The sequence below is a fragment of the Chanos chanos genome, chromosome 8, assembly GCF_902362185.1.
Source record: "Chanos chanos chromosome 8, fChaCha1.1, whole genome shotgun sequence".
Taxonomy (NCBI): domain Eukaryota; kingdom Metazoa; phylum Chordata; class Actinopteri; order Gonorynchiformes; family Chanidae; genus Chanos; species Chanos chanos.
The window spans coordinates 46,413,755-46,426,254 of NC_044502.1; the positions used below are offsets into that span (position 1 = coordinate 46,413,755).

Consider the following 12,500-nt stretch of genomic DNA (forward strand, 5'->3'; position numbering starts at 1 on the left):
CGGTCAGATACATATTTATGGTCTGTGGATGTGAAGTCAGAGTGAGAATGTTCGGATTTGGGTGCATGTTCCCACGCCTCCCGAGTGGCCGGTCTGTGTGAGCCCACAGGGGTGAGCCCACAGGGGTGACACAGCTGTGTGCTGACCGCTCTCTGTGGCAGCTGACACCACCTGGTCCAGGATATTCCCAAACGCCAGCACACACACACACATGCCTTTCACGCTGTGCACACAGGCTCAGGCTTTAACTCCACTCTCTACACGACGGGTGACAAAAAAAAAAAAAAAAAAAAAAAGATGCCAGCTCGTCCAGAAGCTTTCAGCAAGTCCACAGTTCTGAGTTACCGTATCCAAGGAGGCCAAGTCACCATCAACCCCCCCCCTCCCCAAATGGATTAAGATTAGAATCAATCTAATCTCTAGGCGTTTGTGATGAATGACTACTTCTTTCTGTGTTTTATGGGACATGTGGCGTGGAAACAGATGTCAGATGTGTGGTACTTTGGGTTCTCTTCTCCCTTGACTTGCGGTGAATGCTCTTGTTGGTTAGAGACTGAAATTCTCTGTAGAGTTCACAAATCTTCCCACAAAGATCAGTGTCTTTAAAGTGTAAAAAATGGAGTTGGTGTTGTTTTTCTAATGAGAGGTTTAATGTAAGAACCGTGAGGGTACCATAGGACAGGCCGACATTGTTTTCACTGTCAGCCCTTTGACTGCCTGCTCTACGGTGTATTTTTGGCTTTTATTTGGGGCAGAGGAAAAAAAAGAAAGTTGAGATCTTTAGTTATAATGAGCTTAAAGTAATGTTCGCTGTACGTTAATGAAACGGTAACATAGCACTTCATGTTAATTAAGGTTATAAGACCTGTCTGACCAGCTTTTATATCTCAGTTCAATGGAAAGTGTGGCAGTTCGTTCACCCCTGCTATGAATATCTCTGTCTCCCTCTCTCCCTCCCTCTCTCTCTCTCTCTCTCTCTCTGTCTCTCTCTCTCCCTCTCTCCCTCTCTCCCTCCCTCCCTCCCTCTCTCCCTCTCTCTCTCTCTCTCTCTCACTGTCTCTCTCTCTCTCTCTCTCTCTCTCTCTCTCTCTTTGTGTTTGTGAATTGTGGCAGTGTTGGAGTGTCTCAGTGGGAGACACCTGCTGAGGTAAATTACAGCTCTTCAGATCAGAGCGTGCGTGCGTGGGCTGATCTCACCTCTCCTCTTCCCTCTCTGTGCCTCTCCAGCCTTGCGCTGACCTCTCTGTCGCAAACGGGGTCTGTGCCAGTCCCCAAAACGACCCATGAATGAACCCGTTTGGAGTTCATTTAAACAAAAAAAAAAAAAAAAAAAGCCCATCTGAGAATCTTAAAGGATTAGATGTTAATAACGTTAATACAGTGCGTTGCTTAATGTTGTTTTCTAAATAACCTGGAAATCTTGAAAGCAACACCATTCGTCTGTGATCCTGCGCTCACACTTCGTGCGGCCAAGCCAGCGAGTGTCTGGAGCGTTAGTTTGAAGGTGATTTAGTGTGCTGCTTTGGTTTCTGAATCCCTGCGCTCTCCAGATTGTTATTCTCTTTGTGAAAGCTTTTAAAAGGGAGCTGGAGGCCAAATGATACACGCAGTGCGTAGGAAGAGAGAATTACTCTCTGACTAAAGCCCAGCTGTTTGAAACAAGAGGCTACAGACCTCTCAAGATTTCTTCTCCTCTCAAAACAAGCCTGCTCTGATAATAATAATAATAATAAATACACTATTAACGGCATTCGCTGTTAGAGGTCGTATAGTAACATTACTAATAGCAGTGATTGTAGCGTAAGTGTAATATTTCCTGGCTGCGCGGATATTTTCTCTGCGCTCTCGCTGTCATAGCTGAATGTAAATACACCAGTCTATTCCCAGTCTGTGTCTCCAGTATCATCAGACATCTCATTGTCTCATACTGGTTGAGCTCTCAGACGTGTGTTTTATGGGCTGGTGTTAGCTTTGAGACCAGTTCTGAAGCATGCAGTGTAGAGGCAGGGCTCTGCTCCAGGAGACACCGGAACTGAACACTGAACTGAAATTACTGCAGAAATCAACATCCTGGAACTGAACCGGAGTCAGTGTGAGTTTCTTCCCCTGACCATCTGTGCAGTCCATAACAAACACCGGCCGGGTCCACAGAGACGGAACAGCTGACCTTTGCTCCCTCTCCCTCTCTTCCTCTCCCTCTCTTCCTCTCCCTCTCTCCCTCTCTCCCTCTCTCTCTCTCTCTCTCTCTCTCACTCAAAGAGAGCCAAATGTCTGGAGTCCAGAGTTTGCTGCTGGCCGACACTCTGGGCTTTGTTAGGACGTGAGTGGAGTGATCCAGGCCCTGGAGACGTGAACCTGAGCTGATTTATAGTTTATGCTTTTTGTCTTCCTCTTTACCTAAATGACCTTTAATGCCATTTGTGTCTTCATTGGAAACATAATCCGCTGAAATATGGTTGTCGGTTGCTGCCAGGATACCAATTTCATCCCTACCGTACGGCTTCGGTCCAAAGTTTAGGATTCTGTCAAAGTGATGGAGGTTTTTCAAAGAGTCGTTTTACGTATAACGATGACGAGACAGAGTTTCAGTGTCACAGTTATATATTACTCTGTTCTACGGGTTGGTAACGGGAAATGACGCAATCTTTAGCTGAAGGGATTCTGTCTGTGTCTGTCAGAATTGAGTTGAGTCTGATGAGCACTGGGGCTGTTTCAGACTGGCCCTTAACCAGAACAACTCCACGAATCTGCCACCACAGTCTCAGTCTCCGCTTGGCTGCATCTCCCAACTTTACACACCCACAGGGAACGCACACTCACAGATCTATTAGCTACACTTTACTCAAACGCTAATGAATTCATAGTTTCAGCATCATAAACCTTTTACGCTGTTTTTTTTCTTTCTCTCTTTTTTTTTTTTTTTTTAAAGACAGATCGACTTCTCTCCCCATTCGTGCTTCTTCCACTGTAATGTTCTGACACTACACTTACATAACTAAAGCTTCAGCCTAAGTGAACCTTTTATTATTACCTTTTTACCTTTGACTTTTATAATTAAAAAGAAAGAAAGAAGAGAAAGTTTGGTCTGTAATGGCTATGTCGTGAGAGGGTCTCAGGCAGGCTGGGCTCGGCACTGCACACACACACACACACACAGTTTGGGGGAAAAGAGAAAGAGAGAGATGGAAAGAGTGCTTGGGGAAAATGGATGAACTCAATTAACTTCTAGTCTTTCTCCACAGGGAGCGATGCTACTGCGGCCTGGCTCCGCTCTCTGCCGTGTCTCCGTGGAGACCAGCTCTTGGTGAGGGAGAGGAGGCTGGCGGAAGTGCAGTCCCTGGTCCTTAAGGAGTATCGCAGTGAGTCTGCCGCACCGTTCTTTCCAAATTAAAGGGATGGAAAACCAAAAAAAAAAAAAGAGGAGAAGCACCGTCAGCAGCCGTTCGGTTACCCAGGCAACAGCCATAGGCGTTTCTCAGTGAACACTTTGAAGATTTGGGGTTGAGTTTGGCAGTTCGTGATCCTGTAATCACACATGCTGGATTCCATCTGTGTGTGTGTGTCATGGAACAGCAGGTCTAACGCACACAGGCAAATGAATGGTCTGGCCTTCCTGTCACACCTGCCGTCTCAACACGCTGTTAGAGAGTGTGACAAACCTTCCCGACCTTCTCGTTTGACTCTGAGGGAGATGGAGTTTTGGGTTTTTGGTCAAGCGCTTACCGGTTTTGACCAAGTATTGAATTTTGAGTTGTTTCATAAAGACTTACTTACAGAGAGGGCCGTGTTACGCGGGTTTGCATGTCACAGATGGTTAACTGTGTGGTTTGGTTCAGTGGTGTGGCGTAAACCAGATCTCTCCAAGATCCCTATGGAATTCACTCCTGTCACAGCACATTCCAGTCGACGCGTCTGTGATTGTTTTAGCACTTGTAACATCAGAGTGTTATAAGAACATTATTTTCATTTCTGTAATCGTTACTAATATAACTGATTATAACTATTAAAAAAAATGGTAAATTTCAGTTGTTCCCTTGTCACATGTCCTTACACTGCTGTCTGAAACAGTGCTTCTCAACTCTGGGCCTGTGAGCCAACAGACTGTCCTTTTATTTGAATGTCAAGCACCTGCACTGAGAGTTCAGGAGGCCCGGGTGTCAGTGCGAGTGGATAAGTTGGAATAGGTGTAATCGTGAGGGTTGTTGAAACTGGATCTGAGAAACGCTTTACTCATAGACACTGTCATCAGCCATCCTGGGCACGGCGTATGACCACAGGGCCTGTATGCGTCAGTCATCTCAGCATTTGAGAGCTGATCTGGGATCAGCAGCCTTTGGTGTGAACATCTGTGTTTATCAGGAAAGTGCTGGTTCTAGATGAGCATTAACACATTCTAAAACAAGTTCTGAGCCCATACTCCAGCTGGTCCTGTTAGATATTTGGGGGGTGAAGGAGATGGTGGTTTGACAGGGTGTGTTTCTCTGATCAGGACGACGACAGGAGGCCAAGAAGCCTGCAGCGGTACCTGTGAATGACCTGAAGGTTTTACTGAGCCTGGCCAGAGAACAGTACCTGACAATGCACGAGGCCAGACTGCCTCGAACCTCAGAGTGTCTCCCAGTGGAGAAAGAGAACCAGACAGCCGAAGACAAGGGTAAAAACAAAAAGCCTGTTATAACACACACACACACGTCAACAGACACAGGCACACATAGAATAGGATAGAAACCCATCAGTAGAATATGTGCAATAGGGTTGTGGAGGTTTTTTCTTTTTTTTTTATTTTTGTGATGTTATGAATGTCATTTATTGGTGTCTGGCAGCCATTTTGGCTCTAACTGGCTGGTTGCATTGTGCTGTTCAGCTGAGGTCAGGCAGACTGTGCAGCCGGAGTGGCCGGATAGGAGTGTGCTACAGAACTATGAGAACCTGCAGAAGAGCCGACAGAAGTCCAGGTAAACCTTGTCTTATCACACTGTTGACCAATGGAACGTATTCAAATGACATTTACCGCAGGTCTGACTGACTGGGCCATTTTCATTTTTCAACCCTGTCTGTGACTGAAATGTTCTCCTGACTGAACTGCTCTGATCCAGTTTGGTACTGGACTGGTTTTCTGACACTAACCTATCAGACCTGAAAGTGTCTGAAATGAGATGAACAAATGTAAAATGTAATGACGGCTGACTCTAGGCCTGTGTTGCGTCTGTCTCCCTGACTCTGGTCACTCCTCAGGTCCGGTCTGTTCAGCACAGGCTCCTCAGAGAGTCTGATGGGCCCTAAAGACAGACAGCGCACATCCTGCTCCCTGCTGGACGCCAGAGAACTACTGAAACACTTCACACCTGACGGACTCCCTGCCGTAGAGCTCCAGCCTCTGCCTGTACACAGAGGGTGGGACCAATACACACACACACATACTCACACACACACACACACACACACACACATACTCGCACACACACACACACACACGCACACACACACACACACACACAAAACACACACATACTCGCACACATGCACGCACACACGCAAAACACACATATACCCAAAACACACATACGCACACGCACACACACACACACACATACACATACACACATACACACACACACTTACGCAAAACACACACACACACACACCTGTCATGATGATCTGCGTTAATTTGCTCTTTTCCAGACTGGCTTAACAAAAATATCTCTACTGTTAATAAGTAAACTCCAGAAAGGGCAAGTTTTCTGCAAGGATGAACTTCTTAGAAAAGAGGTGGCTCAGAGTTCTGTGAATTACTATGGCTTAGAAGTAACCCAGGCATACAGCCCTAGTTTAAACGACCTAAGAATACCTTAGGAACGGACCCTAGCGAGTAACTGTAAGTACTTCGACCATTCATAGAGAAAACTGAGTCAGCACAAAGTCCCGTTACAGTGGCGCCAGTTTACCGGGTCCTCTGAGGTCACCTGTTTTAATGGCGCTTTATGTGCCTACAGAGCGGATATTGATGCTGCAGCTACGAGCCTTCCGAAGAGTTTATTTAAACCAAAAACCAGCGATCAGCTGAAGTCAGGTTTACGGTTTACGATAATATCAGAGCTATATGTAATTTGTCTCCTCTGTATCGCGCAGTGTGTATATTCGTAGTGTATTCAGTGATTTGCTGACACAGACAATGTAATCACTTTGTAAGACATAATCTGCTTTGGGAAACGGTTTTTTGCGCTGTAGCCGTATGGGACGCTATAACTGACTGAATTTGAGGAAACTCTTGCCCGTATGTGCAGAGCCCGTATGAGGCCAAGTTTGTCAGCTGGTAAAGCAGCTGACTCTGTAGCCGTTAAACTTCGCATCCCTGACGGCTATAAACCGCCGTTAGCTCGCAGGGCTAGTGACGGTCATTTAGAAGAGAGCAGTACCCACGACTACTCAGCTGACAGTCACTCAGAGAGTAACTCTGGCCGATATAACCCGACCAGTGAACGCGCACCGCTGCGATCCGCCGGCCCCGAGCCCGCAGCCGGCAAATGTGGAGAGGAACAGTTTTCTCCGTATCACAAATGACGGCTTAAGCGCCGCTGTCTCCGTGTTCTCAAAGCCTCGGTTTCTAAGCACACCGTGCCGATTAGCAGCTGCTAGCTTTTGTTGCGTTGTTAAGCAACGAAAACAAAATAAATAAATAAATCATGTAAAGCTTTAGACCTTTTAATTGAAAAATCCCCTCTGTTGTGAGCGTGTTTCAGAACACAAGTCTTAATGTGGTCCCGTTCATGAAGCGTCTTCTGAGGCTGACGTTAGCTGCCGACGCTTGGTTGTTGGATCCATGTAATTATGTTTGTTAATCAGAAGTAATGGGATTGTTTCCGCTTTGAGAATGACTAAATGGGGTTGTGTGTGTATGTATGGAGAGATTACATGAAGCTCAGTTTAGAGAAAAAGTTCAGCTTTATTAAACGTGTGTGTGGGTGTTAGGTTGCCGACTGCTGAATTGTGTGTGTGTGTGTTTTCAGGGACCATACATTTCGGCTGTCTCCTGATCTCACGCCAAGAAAAGTGACCAAACTTCCGTTCAGAAAGGCAACCAGCTCCCACTACCATGGAATAGAGTATGTGAGACTGATGTGTGTGTGTATATATATATATATATATAATGTCCACTGACACTGATGACACTGGTCACGTCTCCCACACAACTCAGCACTCTTCTCTTTTCAGTTTTATCTTCAGCTGTCACTGATCTGATTGGTTAACAGGGGTTTTTGTTTTTAAAACATTGATGTGTTTTAATCATCGGAGCTCAACCTTTCACCTCTGCTTAGCCTAGCTACAGCTTTCCTTTTTATGACCCCTGAAACCATCGCTCTCTTAGAGCAAGTCCTTTTCGTGTGTGTGTGTGTGTGTGTGTGTGTGTGTGTGTGTGTGTGTGTGTGTGTGCGTATGTGTGTGTGTGCGTGTGCGTGTGTTCGTGTGTGTGTGTATGTATGTGTGTGTATGCGCGTGTGTGTATGCGCGCGTGTGTGTGTGCGTGTGTGTGTGTCTGTGTGTGTGTGTCTGTGTGTGTGTGTCTGTGTGTGTGTGCGTGCGTGCGTGTGTGCGTGCGTGTGTGCGTGCGTGTGTGTGTGTGCGTGCGTGTGTGTGTGCGTGCGTGTGTGCGTGTGCGTGCGTGCGTGCGTGCGTGCGTGCGTGTGTGTGTGTGTGTGTGTGTGTGCGTGTGTGTGTGTGTGTAGGTTCTGCCTGGATGAGCAGAAAGCTCTGGAGAGAGACTATGGGTTTGTGCGCCTGCAGTCTCGTCTGATCCGGTATGAGACCCAGACCACGTGTTCTAAGGAGCCGTGCCCGGTTCCGTTCGCCCTGAGTCCCGCGCCGTCTCCCGCCGTCCTGTCCGAACCCGGGAGTGTTCCTGACGGAGAGACACTGCAGGCGGAGCCCTCACGCCTCAAACGCCGGTCACATGACCCAGACGTACACCTACCAAACAAGAGGTAAAAAAAAAAAAAAATCCATTTATCCAGTCAGATCAGTCAACCAGTGACCACACCCACTCCTCTCCAGTGAAGACTGACATCTTCTGAATAGATGGCCCAGTGTGTTTAGATGACCTGAATTGGAAATGTGTGTGTATCTGTGGGTAGTTGTTTGTTTTACTTTTGTTTACCTGGTTAAATGAATGTGTGCCTTTGTGCACTTAGTTGTGAATACGAAAAACTTTTGTTTGCCAAGTGGTTGTTTTGGACTGAGATGTTTGGTTTGTTCAGTTTCGGAACAGGCTTAAAATTGTTTCAGCTTTGTCCTTGTTCTCACTCAGAAAAAGGTCAATGACTGAAGCTCTGTCTTTCCATCTACAAAAAAAACTCTTTTTTCCAGACCTAAGCTTTGTGCTTGAAATGTTTTGAAGGCAAAGTCCCAATCTGTAACATTTCTTGTGAACAGACAAATCAGTTTGTTCCCTGGCCTTGTCAGCAGAAATTCCACAAGTGTTGTTATTTTTCCATGGTAAAATTTCCCAGAGTTGATTATAATAAGTTTTTATGCACAGTAACCTCGGTATAGCTAGGGTTAGCCAGTAGAGGGCGCTGTGAATGAGAGCCAATCCCAGCTCTAATGAGCCTGCAGAGTGTTGGATTACAGAAAGTGTTTGTATCATCAACAGTTAAGACTCTTATGGCCGGTTTTACAGACACAGATTAAACCTAATCCGGGACCAAACAGGATTTTTAATGGAGAATTCCCATTAGCAGTGAAATGTAGTCTCTGACCAAGTTTAATCCATGTTTGAATGGATTGGAGTTGATGGTTTCCAGTCTGTTGACTGAGAGCAGACGTTCACATGCTGGAGGTCATGTCAGGTTGTTTGTATTGGAGCGGAGGTGACAGTTTAGATGTAGTTTGGTAATTTGACGTCAAACACAAACTTTTGCTTTCATGGCTGGAACAGAGCCACCTCTCACGGGGCCAAAGATTTAAATGTGAAGCTCATTTGGAATTATTGAGGGTTTTTTTTTTTTCTTTTATTAAATATGAAGTTTAGAGAACAGCAGAGAGGCTGATCAGAAAGGATTTATGAAAGCAAAGCTCTCAGCAGCCCCATTCACACATGACTGTAACCTTGTCAAACTACTGTAAGAGAGAGAGAGAGAGAGAGAGAGAGGAGGGGGGGGGGGTAAAGAGGTAGAGAAAAGAGAGAGGGATGAAGGGAAAGGGAGAGCTGGCCCGTCTGTTTTTTTTTAAGCGTATTCTAGCAGCGACTTCTCTTCCCCACTGCCCAGAACCCTGACTTGCTCAGTGACATCCTCATGGCTGTGGTGAGGTGCATGTGAGGGCACTGTGTGCCGTCACGCGGTGCGGGGGGGGTGATGGGTTTGAATGTTACTTACCTACATCATAAGAGTCCTAACTGAATATGGATCTGCCTTTCATGGCTTTGTTAAAGACACAGAGTGAAAACGACTTCAGCAAGGAAATTCACGGCTCTGATAAAAAAAAAAAAAAAAAAAAACAGAAAAAAGACGCTGTCTCTTTATGATGCAACATCTCAGATACGTACAGAAATTCCCTCTTTTCATTTCTCTCTCTAAATGATTTTCTTCCACAGAGATCATAAAAATATTTAATATTGAGCCTGGCAGACATTATTCATTTACACTGATGGTTTTACTGTGTATGTGTGTGCGTATCTGTGTGTGTGTGCGTATCTGTGTGTGCGTATCTGTGTGTGCGTGTGTGTGGATCTGTGTGTGTGTGTGGATCTGTGTGTGTGTGTGGATCTGTGTGTGTGTGTGTGTGTGTGTGTGTGTGTGTGTGTGTGTGTGTGTGTGTGTGTGATATGCTTTTAAAGCGGGAGCAGTATTGATCTGCTGACGGCTGTTCTTTTTTTCAGGCTCTGTGGAGGTGAGAGATTATATCTTGAGGTCTGGGTTTGAACCTTGATTGGATCTCTAGCATTACGACTGTTAGAGACACTGGGGCCTTAGACAAACACACACACACACACACACACACACTCTCAGTAAATGAGCTAGAGTGGATTGAACCCTTATATGGGCTTGGAGAGCTTTGACCATGTATTTTGGTACCTTTGTAAGGTCTGTATATGGAAGTGGAGGCGAGATGGTGTTTTTTCACTCTCTCTCTCTCTCTCTCTCTCTGTTCCTCTGTGTCAGGTTGGTGAGATCGGAGAGTGATTTGGGGGTGTCTCAGGGCGCGGGGGGGGTCGGTTCTCACCCTGCAGTTTCTGCAGTGAAGCAGCAGATGGCTTGGTCTCAGTCCACGTCGGGTTCTGTCTCTAAACGGCCCAAAACTGGATCAGAACCACACAACCACGCTTCAGCCCGCAACCAGAAACCCAGCCAGGCCCAGACTGAGTCCCGCTCACAGAAGCACAACAGGGTGAACACACACACACACACACACACACTCTCACTTGCTCCTCTACATATCCACACATATCTACAGACGCCCGGAGGATCCACACATACACACAATCACTCTCTTTGAGACACGCACACACACACACACACACCTTCTTCCACATATCCACACACACACACACACCCCATCAGACATTGGAAGAGCAGTGGTTAGAGTCAGTTTGAATCAGTCCAGTGTAAAACCCTTTTCTGTCCATTCATGAATTCATGTGAATTGAATTTGAACTGAACTTTGTAAGGACTGATCTGGGATCAGCTCAGTCTGCCTTATTCTAAACCTTCTCTTCTGAATGTGAGAGTGGCAGATCTGACCTGAGAAACAGGGACAGTTCTCACCATTGACCGTGTATAAAAAAAACTGTTCAGAGAAACACTTAGGTCAGCTCAGTGTTTTTCTACACTGACCCTGAACAAGAGCCAAATTCTTATCATCTCTCTGACACTCACATGCAAAACACACACACATTCACACACACTCTCTCTCTCTCTCTCTCTCGCTCTCTCTCTTTCTCTCTCTCTCTCTCCCTCTGCCTTTCTCTCTCTCTCTCTCTCTCTCTCTCTCCCTCTGCCTTTCTCTCTGTCCTCTGTCTCCCTCTCTCTCCCTCCCTTTCTCTCTCTCTCTCTGTCTCTCCTCCTCTGTCTTTCTCTTCCAAGAGGAAGACCTTGAGTTGCCCTTTATATGGTACAAAGAGAAATCTTATCAAAGCAAGAGTTTATGTAAATGCCAGCAGAGAAAGAGGAATTCAGTCAGCTCTACTCTGTGTGTAGGTAAGAGAGAGAGAGAGAGAGACTCCTTCTTTTCACAGCCTTCATGTGAATGTGTGTGTAAGAAACCCCCGCTGAGAGAAAAGTAATGATTGAGCGAGTGTGTGTGTGTGTGTGTTACAGATGCTGAGAGAGGTGGTGGAGAGGGTACTGAAGCATCATGGGATTGCGAGTGAACATGCCTGTTTTAAGGCCTGCTGTGAGCGACTGTTTGAGATCTCAAAGTTTTATCTCAAGGTTCGTCCCTCTCCTCTCAGAAAGAACGCCCGGAATCTTCTCTCATCTACACAGGCTTAATGCAGAACCTGGGACAGGCTCAGAAAACAGGAGCTGCTCACAGGATGGCTTTATTCCTCTTATTTTCCCCTCCATTAAGCAGAGCTGTTTTTAAAGCGTCCCGTAATGGAGGTCATTCAGTGTCAGAAGTGTTGTTTTGTCCTGCAGTACCATTCGTCTGTGAGTCAAGCCTGAGCGCGGTGTGACGGCCCTTACACTGAGCGCGGTGTGACGGCCCTTACACTGAGCGCGGTGTGACGGCCCTTACACTGAGCGCGGTGTGACGGCCCTTACACTGAGCGCGGTGACCCCGACCCAGCCTCCTGCACGTATCCTGGTTTTGACTGGTTTTCAGGTCATGATGTCATACTTTTTTCATAAGGTGGAGAGGAAAAAAAAACAAAAAAACGCCTGACATTAATTTGCAGACTGTGATTGAAAAGACTGCCTGTGCTTGACACTGAAGTGACATGACATGTTGGGAGAAAAGCTTTGATGTAAAAGTTAGCGAGCGTGTAGCTTTAGCTGGGTACATACGCGCGAAAACAGCCCGCTTCTTAAGACACGCCAACGTCGGTGTTGTTCATGTAAAAACGAATCAAACCGCTGGGTGGAGTTTTACGCGTTACATTAACACTACGTGCTGAAACCGAAGGCACTGAACAGTTGGGTCTGAATCTATACACCCTGCCCCCCAGGACTGACACGCCGAGTCAGCTCCCCCAGACGGACACCTGCTCAGTCAAAAACCACACACAATGACCGTTGATACTGTATCTCAACTGAAAAACAAACGCATATCATAATGGTGTCACTCATCCTTGTCATAGTAAATCTACATTCAGTGAAACATGGATTTAACCAGGTTTTCTCTCCACAGTGTGGTACAGGCTGACACCAGCATCACTGTCCAAACTTTTCATATTTATCACACTTTGACTACAGCTCAGGAAAACTTGTGTGAGGGTTATTAGAGAATTTTGAACTGTTTCAGTAAACAGGATATCAAATTGTCCCTCAGTGACGTCTTTGGGT

At 46.2% G+C, this 12,500-nt stretch overlaps 1 protein-coding gene across 1 annotated transcript in view; it reads left to right on the forward strand.

Annotated features, from left to right (window-relative positions):
• The window catches only part of mtbp (MDM2 binding protein), a 27,420-nt gene that overhangs the window by 12,802 nt on the left and 2,118 nt on the right, over window positions 1–12,500 (forward strand). The window contains exons 12-19 of the mRNA XM_030783262.1: window positions 3,247–3,359; window positions 4,490–4,654; window positions 4,865–4,955; window positions 5,236–5,394; window positions 7,008–7,103; window positions 7,725–7,979; window positions 10,158–10,383; window positions 11,313–11,426. Of these exons, the coding sequence (XP_030639122.1) occupies window positions 3,247–3,359; window positions 4,490–4,654; window positions 4,865–4,955; window positions 5,236–5,394; window positions 7,008–7,103; window positions 7,725–7,979; window positions 10,158–10,383; window positions 11,313–11,426 (1,219 nt within the window). The remainder of the gene's footprint in view (window positions 1–3,246; window positions 3,360–4,489; window positions 4,655–4,864; window positions 4,956–5,235; window positions 5,395–7,007; window positions 7,104–7,724; window positions 7,980–10,157; window positions 10,384–11,312; window positions 11,427–12,500) is intronic.